Here is a 14,837-nt window from a genome sequence, read left to right on the forward strand (position 1 = left end):
TGGCCTTAGGTAGCAGCCCTGGGGGCCTGGGTGGCTCAGTCGGTTGAGCGTCTGACTTTAGCTCAGCTCATGATTTCTGAGTCCTGGGATCGAGCCCCACATCAGGCTCTCTGCTCAGTGGGGAGTCTCTTCTCCTTCTGCTCCTCCCCGCCACTCGTGCTCTCTCTCTCTCAAATAAATAAAATCTCTTAAAAAAAAAAAAAGGCCTGCCACTTAAACTGTCCCTTAATTTCTTCAATACTCTTTTCTTAATCTACTGATTAGGACTATCACCCCCAAAATGACATGACCTATCCCAGTATCTCACAGAGAGTTGTTGTACTGAGTAAGATGATGTACGTGACAGGTCTTTGGAAACTACAGAGCTTGCATGTTACCATATTTATGTTTAGAAAACTGGCATTGGATATTACAATTTATATTAAGCTACTGAACAAGCTTTCAGTAGCAAGAACAAGAACAAGCTTGAACAAGAACAAGCTTTCTCTACAAATAATGCTAGAGATATAAAACAAATTATTTTCCTCCAGTGTGCTTGTGAGAGTGAGAGAGAATGAGGGAGGCTGGGAGGGTGAGAAAGAAGGATAGAATACAGCACTGTATGTGAGTTAGCCTATTTATTTATTTAAAAAGATATTTATTTATTAGACAGAGAGAGAGAGAGAGATAGAGAGCCCGAGTGCACGCGAGAGTGTGCAAGCAGGGGGAAGGGCACGCAGAGGGAGAGGGAGAAGCTGACTCCCTGCTGAGCAGAGAGCCTGAGGGACAAGGGAAGTGGGGCTTGGTCCCAGGACCCTGGGATCATGACCTGAGCTGAAGGCAGATGCTTCACTAACTGAGCCTCCCAGACGCCCCTGCGTTAGCCTTTTTAGAATTAAAGTAGATTTCTATTTTGAGGACCAACACTGTGTAATCTCATAATTGGAGGGGATTTTCTCTCCCATGCAGAGCTATCTACTTTAAGATTATCTTTATGTCATTCTGAAATAGAATCCAGTTAAACTTTCTATAGATAGCTATTTTAAAAGAAGGTGGGGTTTTTGTTTTGTTTTGTTTTGTTTTTTGATGACTTTGCAATTTAGAAGGACCAAATAAAAAATACCGGTTGGGAGAAACTCTACAAGATACACATACACAAGTCATAGAAGTATGTGAAGCAGAACCTGTTTTGGCTGATTTGCAGATTACAAATATGTATCAATAAAAAGTGGCATCATGCCGGAGGCACATATAAGCAATTGTTAATGGACTTCTAGAAGTTCCTCCTTTTTCTCCACTGTGTCAAGAAACATGTAGACATGGCTTAAATGTCAAGATCTTCAGTTCTTAAAAGTCTACCTCCATTTCCACTCTGGTATCTAGGTATGTTGTATACTTCACTCATTTGTGTATTGCTTTATTATTTTTGTCATAACCATATCATCACTGATATATTATTTATTATCTCTTTAAAACAACTTTTTCCTGTTACCTGAGTCCTTATGCTAAGTAATAACATCAGTACAATCATGAGTTTGAGGTTATATATATTATATATTTATAAATATATTTTAATATTAATAGTTATAAATTTTTCTAATACATGTTAAAATAATTACATGATTAATTAATAAGCATCTTGTATATACTTTATTATTTATTTATTTTTGTATATAATTCTGAGTATCAAACTTTAGAAACACTGGTCTATAGGATAGAGTATCATCTATAAAGGAAGGTAATAATTATCCACATCAAAAGTTATTATGAGAAACAAATGAGTCAGCATGTAAAAGCATTTTATAAACGGCAGGATACTTTACACATCCCCCCCCCCCCGCGCCACACACACACACACACACACACACACACACACACACACACACACTTCTTCCCTTACTGGGTTCTAAAAGCAGAGCACAATAAACTGATTCAGCATTGGCAGAGAAAAATAGTTCTATGACAGTTTTAGGTTCTTATTTGATATATGTACACCTGAAAGACAAAAGAATGTGGTTCTGAGTTTTAAAAAATTAATAGAAAGCCAATATTTAAAGGAGACAACCCTTTTTAAATTTTATAATCTTATCATCTTAGCACCTGGGCACAGAAAAGCTGCTTTTCTGTGAAACCAGGATTTTGTATTATTCAGTAGTGGTTTGAGATAAAGCAGATACTAAAACTAATAACTTTACTGTTTGGAATTTATTACTTCAAGTCAGCTAATTCAATAGCTTTTTGCTTTATGTAGTTAACAAGATGCTGTGTGAATTGACTTTCTTTCCCGGTGATTTGTCAGGGGGTAGTTATTTACTGAGTGCCTAAATATGCACTGCACACTAAAGATATTCCTAAGAACACACTGAGGAGAGATCTCAGCCCCTAAAAGCATATTAAAACAGCAATGACGACTCCTTAGCACAATCTAGGCTTTGACTGTTGAGTGAGAAGCTGTAAAAATGAGTTGGTTCATTCCACTGGTGATGGTGGTAGCTACCCTATCTTCAGAAGGGCTTACAATGTCCAATGGATTTTAAGAGATTGTGTGATGGAATTGGGCATTTGGGTCTATTCCTATTTTATTGGTTGAATCTGATTTTCCATCACTTCCTAATTTAACGAAGCACTCTGCATGGCATATCGTAGGTGGCCAGTAACTGCTGAAAAAATATTAAGCATTCCTGGTATTCATGGTAAAACATTTACAACATCATAAAGAACAGAAAAGTAATACTGAACAAATAAAAAATAGAGGTGAGTTTGTTGTTGTTGATGTTTCTTTATTTAGAAAACTATATACTGCCTCTTCCATACTTTTAAAAATTGGTTTTGTATGTGCTGATCTTATTTCCCACTTAGATCATCAATCCTTGATGCATGGCACCATACTATACAGGTTATTTTTGAATGGTAGCAATGTAACTGCACATTAGATGCTCAATAAAATATTATTCACTTATTAATACTCTGGTTCTCTTTAGAATTTATTACTAAAGTATAATATATCACTAAGAGAAAGATACTATGTGTTTTTCCTCTAGTCCTTTGGAAGTACATCTGAGGCTTTTCTTTAATGATTGTTCCACTTCCTTACAAGCTGGAGAAGAGTGCAAAGACCTGTACTCCTGGGGCAACTAATACATTATATGTTAATAATAATAATCAATAAATAAAAAATAAAAAATCATTATCTCAAGTTTTTATCGTTAGTAGTTAATTAGTTATTATTTAGGCATTATTATAGATAGCAAAATTTATTATCTCCAGTTTATAGTCAAAGAGATTGGAAAAGAGGTTGTTGGCAAGTGCTTCAAATCCCATTTTGCTTAGCTATAGCCTTAGAAAGAGTATTTATACCCATTGGCTTTCAACAGTGGATCATTAAAGAAAAGGAAGGATAAAAAAGACAGAAGGAAAAGCAGTAGGAATTCCTACGAGGGATATTTCTGCTTTGAGTTAAAGCTGTATGGGTTTCTCTGGAAAAAATACTAATGCTTTAGGGCAAAAGGGCTGAGACAGCAGCTTCTCCGATCCTGTCATCAGTCATAGCCTGGCTATGCTGAGGACAATAAAGAACAGGCCAGTTCCCCTTCCTTGCTAGTATTTCCTAGATATACATAAGGCTTGTTGGTTGCAGCTTCTCCCAAGTCTGAAACAGTCTTCATAATGAAGAGCCCTTCTGCTGTCAACACCAAAGAAAGGGCTGGCTAAAAAGGCAAATCTGGGGTTCCTGAAGAGGCTGGTTAGGAGAGGGCTCGACCCACGCACACGTGAAAGCTGCACCCTTCTAATAGGACTGTCAAATTTGAATTTTTAAGATTACATAACACGCTATATCTGAACACATACACTGTAAATACAGTCTATTGTACACAGATAGTACGTGATGCTTGAAAAACAAAATGGAGAGGAAAATGAGGGGGGAAAATCCAAATAAAGGCTGAAAAGGGTAAAATAATTCGAAGGCAGTTTCCTGAAAACAACAACAACAAACCAAAAAAAAAAAAAAAAAAAACCCCAAAACCTCTCTTCTCTGTAGATTGTTTCAACTAGGATTTTATTTCCTTCCTACTCAGTACGTATATGAAGACTGAAGCCAGTAATGCCGCCAACAATGGGCACTCCTTTGTGCTAAGATACAGATGGAATTTGCATGGGACAAAGCCACCAATAATTACAGACGCCTACAGAACAATCCCCACAAAGAAAACCTCTAGTTCTGGGGAGAGACGAATTCCCCAACACAATTTGCAATTACAATATGTAAAGGAATTTGCCAAAAATGTGCTGATTATATAGAAATTCAGAGGCTTCATGGGAGTGAGAAAAGCAAGAAACCAGAAGATAAGGAATAAAAAATAACAACATAAGTTTGAAAGAATAAACCATCTGCATAGAAAAAACCAATGTAGAAAAACCAGAAACTTGAGCAATAAAAATAGTGATTTATGCTGGAACTGATATGAGGTGCCACTACCAGCAAAGGCATAAACAGAGATGAATATTTCAAGCTGTGCTAGGCCATCTCACCGTGTCTGTGCCTCACTTCATGCCAGTGTAATACAGAAATACCCCAATTCATCGATGGCTTGCAGCACAAAACATTTTTAAATTGGTTGTTTGGAGACTGTGTGCATTTCTTGCCTCTAGTCTATCCAGACGGCCTTCTATTCACCCACAGAAACATGTACTGACTGCTTGTGTGATGGGTGCTACATTTTCCTACACCTAAATATTATAAATGACAATCGGTTCCAGATGGTCACACAGAAGGCTATGTAATTTGTAGTATTTATAAACCATGAGTCTGAGTCATGGGCCCTGGGAACTGAGGACTGCGTGGTACAGAAGAACGGGTTAGCATTCCTCTTTTCTGTCCAGGGCTGGGCCCGAGTCAGCTTTTGGAAAAGCAGGTTGGAGGGCCCTTTCCACTGTCCTGTCCCTCTCTGGCAATCTGATATTCTTCTCTATTCCTTATCCTTATCCTCAGGGACCCCATGCCAACTTAGCCACCTGCCACCCCCGACCACGCCCCCCCCCATGGATGTCTGTCTCCATGTCGTACTCCATCTCGAAAACTACTTATCCTTCCTTTCTCCTCTCAATAAACACTTTCTCTGAAAACAGCTGATCTCAACTAGAAGCGAGCATAAACATGTGGAAATGATCATGATAAGGTGTAAATGACTGCCATCTGACAAATTAAGCTTATATGACATAATATGACATACATATGAAAGATATAGATATGCCTAAGCATTTTCTTTCCTTTTTTTTAATTAAAGATTTTATTTATTTGAGAGAGAGAGAGAGAGAAAGAGAGAGCATGACAGGCGAAGAATCAAACTCCCCATGGAGCTGGGAGCCCAATGCGGGACTCGATCCCGGGGGCTCTGGAATCATGACCTGAGCTGAAGGCACTCACTTAACCAACTGAGGCACCCAGGCACTCTGCATAAGCATTTTCATTGTATATAATCTTTTTCCTTTTCTTTAAATGAAAATGTTCATTAAATCGAATGAATTCGGGGAGGGCCTGAGTGGCTCAATGGGTTAAGCGGCCAGCTCTTGGTTTCGGCTCAGGTCATGGTCTCAGGGTCTTCGGACTGAGCCCTGTGTTGCACTCCGGGCTCAGCAGGGAGTCTGCTCAAGAATTCTCCCTTTCCCTCTGCCCCTCCCCCAGGTCATGCTTCTCTCTCTAAAATAAATTAATAAATCTTAAAAAAAAAATCGAATGAATTGGAGAAATATAAACAAAATAAAAAAGAGAAATTTAAGACTGAAGGGATTTCTCCAGAAATTTCTCCAGAAAGAATGACTGACTGGGAGATTCTGCCCAGGAAATCGGCTTCAGGAATCAGCTTAAGTTAGTAATGCTTTTCATCTCTCCCTCTACTTCTGCACCCCAGGATTCTGTCAGTGCGCTAATTGTTTTTTTTAAACATCAACTATCAAACTAGGGGCAAGGCCTCTGATCAGAGCAGAATGGAGGCAGAAGCAGCCAAATCATTAAATGCCTACCTATAAAAAACCAAATATATGAAAAAGATACACTGCGGTTTTATTGCAGTCTCCTCTGACCAGTGGTTTTGCTGACAAAAGGACATACCATAGAACTCATTCAATTACAAAGCTTCCTAGTACTTATAAAGTATGATTGGGTTTCAAAAAAAGGTCAGCAAATACAAAGGAGAAAAGTCTTTTTTAGATGAAAGATATTAAATGTATACATATACATATACATGTATTCCTCAGGTTATTAATTTGTTTCCAAAAGCAAAATACATATTGGTGCCTCAGAATGTAATATTGTAGGGAAGCCATGAATAATCAAATTCTTGGGAAGATTTCCTATGTGTCAAGAAGAAAAGTCTGGAAATCTTAAGACTGGGTGTGACATTTCCAAAAGCAAAACAAGTATTGGTGCCTCAGAATGTAATAAGTATGGAAGCTATGAATAATCAAATTCTTGGGGAAAATTTTTATGTATCAAGAAGAAAAGTCTGGAAATCTTAAGACTGGGTGTGACTGGGCTTACCCATGCAAATAGAAGGGGTGTGTAAATGGTTAGCATATATATCAATCAGCTATGTTTCTATCTTGCTATCTCTCTCCTTTACCTTGCCTTTGTAGGTGTTCAGTTGTTTATTTTTCTAACCATTTCTAGGAAGAGGCACATGAGACTTGTCATGTCCAGAGGGAGGTGGGGGATGGAGTAGAGAGTGGTTACATTAACTGCTCGGCTCAGAAAGCAGAAGTTTGTTCTGGAAACTTAAGGGGAAAAAAAATTAAGGAGGATTGATGTCCGGATTCCCCAAATATATTCTAGTTGATCTGGCCTCTAGGTTTTGTAATGCATGTGTTCTAATTATTCATTCAACACTGATCTGTTCTCAGTGCAAACCCAGGTAGCAGCTCAGCTACCTGCAGAGAAGGAAAAGCTCTCTGTGTGGTCTCCTGACGGGAATGAGTGAAGCCACATTCTGCTGCCTCACCTCGCCAGAAGCCTCCCAGACTTTTCATTTCCTCTTTTCATTTCATTTTAAAGTTGCAGAAAATATTTTTTAGTGGAAATCAGATTTCCTAATGATTCATATACAAAGAACCAGGGAGACAGCTGGGCCGGTGGAAGCCAGACCCCTCCAGCCCTCGCCCTACCTGCTGCGTCTGCTGTCTCTGGATGGCTCTCACTTTGGGAACGGGGCTCTCCCTGGAGGAGGAGGACTGCTGCCGGGACCGGCTCCCGTTCTGCACAGGTTCGGCCACCAGCGCTGCGGACGCCAACGACATGCTCCCCGTGCTCCGTAAGGAAGCGCTGTGTGGCAGGGATGGCGGGGCTTTGGCTCGGGCACCTAACCCAGCCTGGTCCATCTTCCGGATGTGGGCCTGCCCGGTGCTGTTCTGCCGCGGCAGAGCAAGAGGGACGTGCCTGTCCGGCACAGTGTGCCGCCTGGAGAAGTCCTCGCTCTGGGTGCTGCGTTTGGTGAAATCTTCCATGCTGCTATTGCTGGGCCCGCTGAGTTTGAAGTCCTCGCTGTTACTTTGGCTTCTGGAACTGGCAGTGCTTAGATTCTCCAAACTGGAATCCACAGAGGCCTTTGGCATTGCTGGAATTGGGTTATTGAGGTGATAGACAGGGTTCTGGAAGGACAAGGGCTGGAGGCTGCCTGGCTGGTTCAGGGCTGGGTGCAGGGGCCTTCTCACTTGGGGGGCGCTCTGGGGAGTGCTCTGGGTCTCCCGCAGTTGTTTGATGCTGGCCACCTGCGTGATGGAAAGCTGGCTTCCTGTCAGGCGCACAGGCACGTCAAGCATGACAGACGCGTGCTCCACCTGAGCGGCGTGAGGGTCCTGGAGGTCCATGAGGGAGATGCTCCGGCCGTTAGGAAGGCTGCTTTCCTTTTCATCCTTTTCAGAGTAAGTCATGCTCTGGGAGGACGCCTGCTGAACCAGCAATAATGTCTTCCCTCTGAAATAGCTATCTGTGTTGTCCTGGCTTGGAGATTTGAGTTTATGCAAATCACTGTGGAAAAAGAGGGCCCTTAATTACTCTTGAGGCAAATTCAAAACAGTTTTAAGATTTCTCAACCCAAGGCATAAGAACATTCCTGAAGGCTCACAGGCCCAATGTGGAGACTTATGTTGGTTTCTAAACTCAGATTTCATTGTTATAATTCTTAAAAAATCCAGTATTTCAGGGCACCTGGGTGGCTCAGTGGGTTAAAGCCTCTGCCTTCAGCTCAGGTCATGATCTCAGGGTCCTGGGATGAAGCCCTGCATCGGGCTCTCTGCTCGACGGGAAGCTGCTTCCCCCTCTCTCTCTGCCTGCCTCTCTGCCTGCTGGTGATCTCTGTCTGTCAAATAAATGAATAAAATCTTAAAAAAAAAAATGTCCAACATTTGTAGTTTCTCTCCAAAGGTGGGGAATAACACTGTGTACACCACTCCATCATTGTTTTCGATTTGTACCAGAATTCCAGTCATTTCCTACTTAGGGTTTACACCCTCCCAAGCTATTCCAATTAAGAGTTAAGTCTAAACCTTGAAGAGGAGGGAAGAGTGCTGTGTGTACAATCAAAAGGGTCCCTGCTAAAGGTCCGAGTCTCCCCAGTCCAGAAAAAAGAGTCAGTCTAAGCATCAACACTGTATCTACCTATCCAGCTGACACAGTCAAAATGATGTTAACAGAGGTTCTCTAGATTTTTGAGTGCTATAATACATGAAAATATAAATGTCATAGAGCCCTTAATCTTCCATTAAGCTGGACCTAGGTTTTTTTTTTTTTTTTTAATGTTTGTTGATTATATTATAACTCTACAATATCATCGTAGAGTCATTCTAGAAAATAAGTATTCAAAATCTTGTGTATTATTATGAAAAACAACTGAATTTATCTCAGGTCACATGATTCTTTCCAATTAATCATGACTTTCAGGTTTTAAATTCAACAAGTAAGTCAAACAGATTTCTGCCAAATCTTGAAGTATTATCTCTCTCTGAGACAACAGTTTCAAGTCTCATACCTGTCAGTGGGGTCTTCAAATATTTTCTGCAGCCCAGAGGAGAGGCTTCCACTGACATTCGGACTGGAGTTATGCTCAGTGAAGCGCCTCAGTTGCTGTTGTATTGGCGTAGGATTAGTCAGAGACTTGGTAATATCAGCAAGAACTCGAGGGAGAGGTCCCAACTTTGCCACGGTCGCCTGTAGGAAGGAATTTTCACCCTAATTGGATAATAAGCATTGCGACATCCAACAAGGATTGTTTTTGGGACAGCGATGCCCATTGATGGAGGGGTGTAGGTTGGAGGGAAGGGTAGGTGTTTGCATATGGGAGTGGCAGGTTCATAATGCATTGTTATGGAGCAGCAGAACCATGGCGTCGAGATGAATGGAGGCGAAACAAGGTGCAGCAGACATCGAGGAAAGAAAGGAAATAGAAATTAGGATTATGCAAATAAAAATTAAAAGACATGCTCAAAACAACCAAACTATTGCCATTCCAACTAAAATAGGCATGCAAAGCAAACTAAATCTTTGGAAGGCTAGTAGGTCAAGGTTGGGGGTGGGTAGGGGAAGAACCAAACACCTTCTGACCAAAGGACTTCAAGACCAGAGGATTGTCTAGTGTGATGCAACTTCCAAAGAAAAGGCTTCATGTGAGAAAAGAAATGCATGCCAACATACAAGAAGGTGTTGCATTCAGGGGTCCATAGCATTGTAGGGCACACAGCTGATACTGCCATCCACTATACCATTTACTTTTGGGAACTCAGACCTATTGTCAACTGGGTTTGCGGCCGCATGACAATTTTAAGCAGCAAAATCAGGTAAACTCTCTCTATGAGATATGTCTAAGATTTACTCCTGGTTCCCAGAACCAAACACAGATTAAAAAGGAGAAGGCATATTGACATAGCAAAGCCTGTTAAAAAAAGGCCGTGACCCTACATCAGCCAGGCCTATTTCACGAGATTACTATTTCCGCATCCCACTGATGCGGTTATTCGACAAAGATTCGCTTTTTAGTATTGGCTTGATCCATCTCAATCATTTTTTTCTTTGGGGAATTCTTATTCTCATGGAGTCTTACGGGACTCCTCAACTCTCAGGCAGCTTTACACGGCTGCCTCTTGGTCTCCTGTGTCTTCTCCACAACTGAGACTCTGACTCTGCTCAGATGGGTAGAGTCGCTGCTCAAACGCCACTCAAAGACTAGCCTTTACTTGCTCAACTTTCTTGAGCCATGATTCATATTTAAGGAATTGCCCTCAGCACAGCTGCAACTCAAAAGTCTAGCTAGCATTTCTACAAGTGAAGAAGGGGTCCTCAAGAATACAAAACAGTTTACTATTTACAAATAGTAGAACACCGTACCATTTACATTGCCTCAGGAAATTGCTTTTTACTAATAGGTCTTACTCCCCCCATTTTTTTTTTTTTTTGGTTTCTCCCCCAACTTTACTGGGGGGAGTAACCAAATTAGCAACATTTAACAACACTGTTAAGGATAATAGGAAAATGGAGGGAAACAAATACATTCTTATCACAAAAAAATAACTTTGTCTTCTGAAGTTATTCTAACATACCACCACACCTATTTATGAAGTACCTGTAGCAAATAAAACATCAATAAATAATTATTGTGATAAACCTAGCTCAAGTCTAAGACTACTTTCCATTACAAACTCTATTTTTTTTTTTTGAGAAATTCCAGAAGGAAGAAAATGATTGGCATGGTATATATTTAGTTATTAATATAATATATAATAAAATTCTTATATACTCAGAAAATAAATAATTAATAGTATTTTCTCTTTTTAAAATTCGTATCTGTAGAGAAAGAAAACATCAGAATTTTCAGATCCCATGTAACCCAGTAGTACTAATAGTTATATCGAACCCTCTAACTTGCATAATAAAAAAAAAAAGTCTCATGAGTTAAACAAATTAAACATGATAATCTCAGTATTTTTCTAAGTCCACACTTCTGTTAGAATTATTATACGAGGTTTCATCATCTTATCCTGCTATACATGAATAAATATGCATTTAGCAATGTTTATGTTGGTTTCTAGGCAAGTTTTTAGACATGTTATATATAATGTTCTATACATTATTTATTTATAGAAATATACACCCCATTAATTCAAATAATTACTTAAAATATATGTTAATAATTTCATGGCCTTCTAGAATTTCTTGGTTTGTAGGACACACTATTTACTCAGAATTGGTAACTACTTATTCCCAGACTTCTAGCACAAAAAGGTTGCTTTCAACTAGCAGAAAGCACGAATGCTGTCACTCTGTAGATACCCTTTAGAATTGAGGTACGTTAAAGTTCTCTAACTCCCAGCTCCCATTATGCTTCCAACCTACTTTACCTTATCAAGTTGGGAAACTACTTCCCACAGTAAGGAATGCAAAACTGAAAGCTCTCGGCCCAGATCAATGTAACCATCAAAGCCTGGGGTGTTTGAGATGGTGTCTGGATTAGAGATCTCCAAAAGAAAGCGCTTCATTCCACCCCATTCATGCTCTAAAAAATCATTCATGAATGCCATGTATTCTTCTTTGTTACCAAATCTGAGGTAGAGGGAGAGAAAATGGGAAAGGACATGTTTGAGATGTTTGAGTTGACTTTACACTGAAATTTAAATTATTTTTTAATTTTTTAAATTTAAGTTCAATTAGCCAACATAGAGTACCTCATTAGTTTCAGATGTAGTGTTCACGATTCATCAATTGCATATAACACCCAGTGCTCATCTCATCATGTGCCCAGTTTTTTATCTTTATGTTGGGGAGGTATGTGACTAATTTATAATCTTTAAGCGCTAAATGCTAAAATATACTTTCTTAATACTGATGTAAAACTCAAACACTTTGCATAGCTTTCTATTCTCTGTTGGCTAAAGCTAAATCTCTCTTTTTTTGGTTATTTAAAGCTCTCTGTAAATAACCTTCATTTGCCTACCAAATGCTCATTAGTATAAACCTTCAATATTGCTAGCTTCTTCAGAGTCTCCCAAATATATATATACCACTTCTCCAAGACTTTGCTCATGCTATTTATTTTCGCTACAGAAGAACTTCTCTTCTTTGTCTATCTAAAGTCCAGGTATTTTCAGGGCCTTGCTTAAGCCCAGAAAACTTCTTCCAAAATAAACTAGAAATAATTTTTATCAGAATTAACACAAATATGGGTAAATAGGTCTATTTCTGTGTTGGCTCTTAAATAGGGTACACAAAGTTCAAATAGTGCACTTCTAGAAGTCATTACTTATACTAAAAAGTCACTATTTATGCTAGAAAACAATCTGTCTCACTGAAGTTCTAATTTTTTTCTTCAATACACTGCAAATACAGAATCTTGTCTTTTTAGAAACAATGAAAAGCGGCAAGAAAAAGGTGTGAGTGGACACACTCTGTCACCTAAACGTTTCCGCTGTTTATAATTTGAGTGCATTTCCTCCCCAATGGTTTCTTAACTTCCTTTAAAAAAATTTTAAATCTATAGAAAAGCTGAAAGACTATATAACAAACAACCATATGCATTCGTCTATATTAACCAACTGATAACATTGTGCCAAGTTTGCTTTCACTTTCTCTCTCTACACACACTTTTTTTTTTTTTTTTGGCTGAACCATTTTAAACTAAGTTGCAGACATAAACTCTAAATACATTAGTGCCCATTTCTCCAGAATAAGGAATAGCTCTTACATAAACCAATGCCATTATCACGCTAAAACTTTTAAAAACCATTATCCGTAAATCATCTTATATATAGTCCACATTTAATTGTCCCCAAAATGACTTTTATAGATTTTTTTTCTAATTCAGATCCAAGTAAGATTCGAGCATCCAGTGTTTTTAAATATAGAACAGTCCCTCTCCATCTTTTCAATTTTTCATGACATTGACTTTTTCTGAAGGGCCCAGGTCAATTGTCTTAGATAATGTAAACACTGAGTTTGTCAGATGGTTTATATACTTGGGTTTTTATTTTAACATATTTCTGGAATAACAGCATATATATTTTCTAGTATCCTTTTTCATTTCTGCTCAAGTTAATAGCACTTTTCATTGAGTACAATTATATCTTCATCATTTACCATATTACTGGACATATCTACTGAATGTACATACCACGGGCACTCCTTTAAATGAATAATTAAATTTAAATAAATAATTAAAGCACTCCTTTAAAATGAATAATTAAGCCGTTCCTTCTTTTTTCCTTATTTTTAATACCACCACAATGAAAATCTTGTACAATGAGTAATGAAGCTCCCCACTCCCATCCAAATTTTAGGTGCCATGTATTTTTTAAAACAATGTTTTTAAAAAAGCGCTTCTGGTAGTGACACCTACTTGGCAAAGTTAGCCAGGTTCTGAATGACCTTGGCAATCAGAGTCAGGGTGCGAGATGTGCGGTCATCAGGATACTCCTGCATAAGGTTGAAGAGACTGGGGGACATGATGGCGGGGCACAGGAAACGGAGAAACAATGAGGCACTGATGAGCCGCTCACTGATGTCCTGCTTGCCGCGGGTCAGGCACTGCTGCTTCCATGATGCAAACACTTCTTTCAACTCACGAGGGAAAACACTGGGGAAGGAAAAAGATCAAACCTCTAAATATGAAAGTAGCATAATGCAAGAAAACACAAGTGATCCCATTCTGGCCCAGCACGCCTCTGCTCTAGAGATAGGCTAAGACGAGAGCTTAGTAGAGAGAATTCTGCCTGATTCATAGCTTACAGTTGGTGGAAAATTGACCAAAGTCCAGATGGAGCCTGTAAACCCAAAGCTACAAAACTCAGGGATTAGTGTAAATTTAGTTTTGCAAAGTGGGAAAATGGCATGAGGCTCCTGACTAAACCATCTGGTTTAACAGAGCATACCACAATCTCTCTAAAGAGTGTTCTGCAAAACTCTTCCAAAATCTCACCAATCGCTGGGGCTGGAGCAATGCAAAGATCACTAACACAACTGCTTAACACTAATAAATATTTTAGAAAGCCACTCAAATACTTTTGGTATTAGAGGATGTGGTGCTAATACTCTGGGGAAATACTGTATTTACACAGGTACTGCTGCTTACAGTAGGGATTTGGATTTTAGAGAGGGGACTCCATCAGGGAAACCTTCCATCTTCCCCCAAGCCCTTCCTTTGGCTGGGAAAGGCTACCGTTAGCACTGCGATGACTTCCGCATGGAGGGCGCTGAGCTCCACGAGCAGGGGCTAACTCGAGGACACCTGCTCACCAGTAGGAGTTGATGATCTTGCAGAAAGCCAGCTCACAGCACATCTTCAGGTTGCTCTGATGGTCTATCAGTTCGCTCGAGGAACACTTGCTGGGATCTACTTCACAGTTCTCATCGGACTCGTACAAAGCTTTGATGAACTCCCCTGTTTGAAGAGAGAAGATGACAAGTAGTACAACTATGAAGAGTGTCCTCCTGAATAGAATAAAAGGATTCTGGATTTCTGTTCTTAACGTAGAATGGGAATTTCTTTCCGAGACCTCATATGGAGGGCACAAAGGATTGTTAACGCTTTAGAACCCAAGGGTTACTGCCTCCCATTTGCCATGTTTATTTTCCTCATCCTGGAAGTGGAAAAACTGCAGTAAGTAACATCACCATCATGGTATTTATAAATATAAGAATGATACTACTTTAAACAACGATATGACTTTAAATCTATTCTCTAAAACCATGAATATATTTTATTAGCAGGAACTCATTATTTGTTACAAGGCCCTTCTACCAGGGTGAATAATGTTATTTTAGAAGAAAAAAGAACCCAAGCTTGATTGAACAGCCAACCTAAGTGTTTAGTGCTAAAGCTGGT

The 14,837-nt window shown here is 39.4% G+C and overlaps 1 protein-coding gene across 8 annotated transcripts in view; it reads right to left on the bottom strand.

The window, feature by feature from the left end:
* Positions 1 to 14,837, bottom strand: part of RASAL2 (RAS protein activator like 2) — a 365,886-nt gene that overhangs the window by 15,568 nt on the left and 335,481 nt on the right. For 6 of the 8 annotated variants that reach the window (XM_032317291.1, XM_032317288.1, XM_032317295.1 and 3 more), the window contains 5 exons: positions 14,249 to 14,393; positions 13,353 to 13,589; positions 11,362 to 11,563; positions 9,000 to 9,199; positions 7,138 to 7,999 (listed from right to left, as the gene is read on the bottom strand). In XM_032317291.1, the coding sequence (XP_032173182.1) occupies positions 7,138 to 7,999; positions 9,000 to 9,199; positions 11,362 to 11,563; positions 13,353 to 13,589; positions 14,249 to 14,393 (1,646 nt within the window). The remainder of the gene's footprint in view (positions 1 to 7,137; positions 8,000 to 8,999; positions 9,200 to 11,361; positions 11,564 to 13,352; positions 13,590 to 14,248; positions 14,394 to 14,837) is intronic. The other 2 variants (XM_032317292.1, XM_032317289.1) reach the window with 1 other exon arrangement.

Source organism: Mustela erminea, chromosome 17, assembly GCF_009829155.1.
Source record: "Mustela erminea isolate mMusErm1 chromosome 17, mMusErm1.Pri, whole genome shotgun sequence".
NCBI classification, from domain to species: domain Eukaryota; kingdom Metazoa; phylum Chordata; class Mammalia; order Carnivora; family Mustelidae; genus Mustela; species Mustela erminea.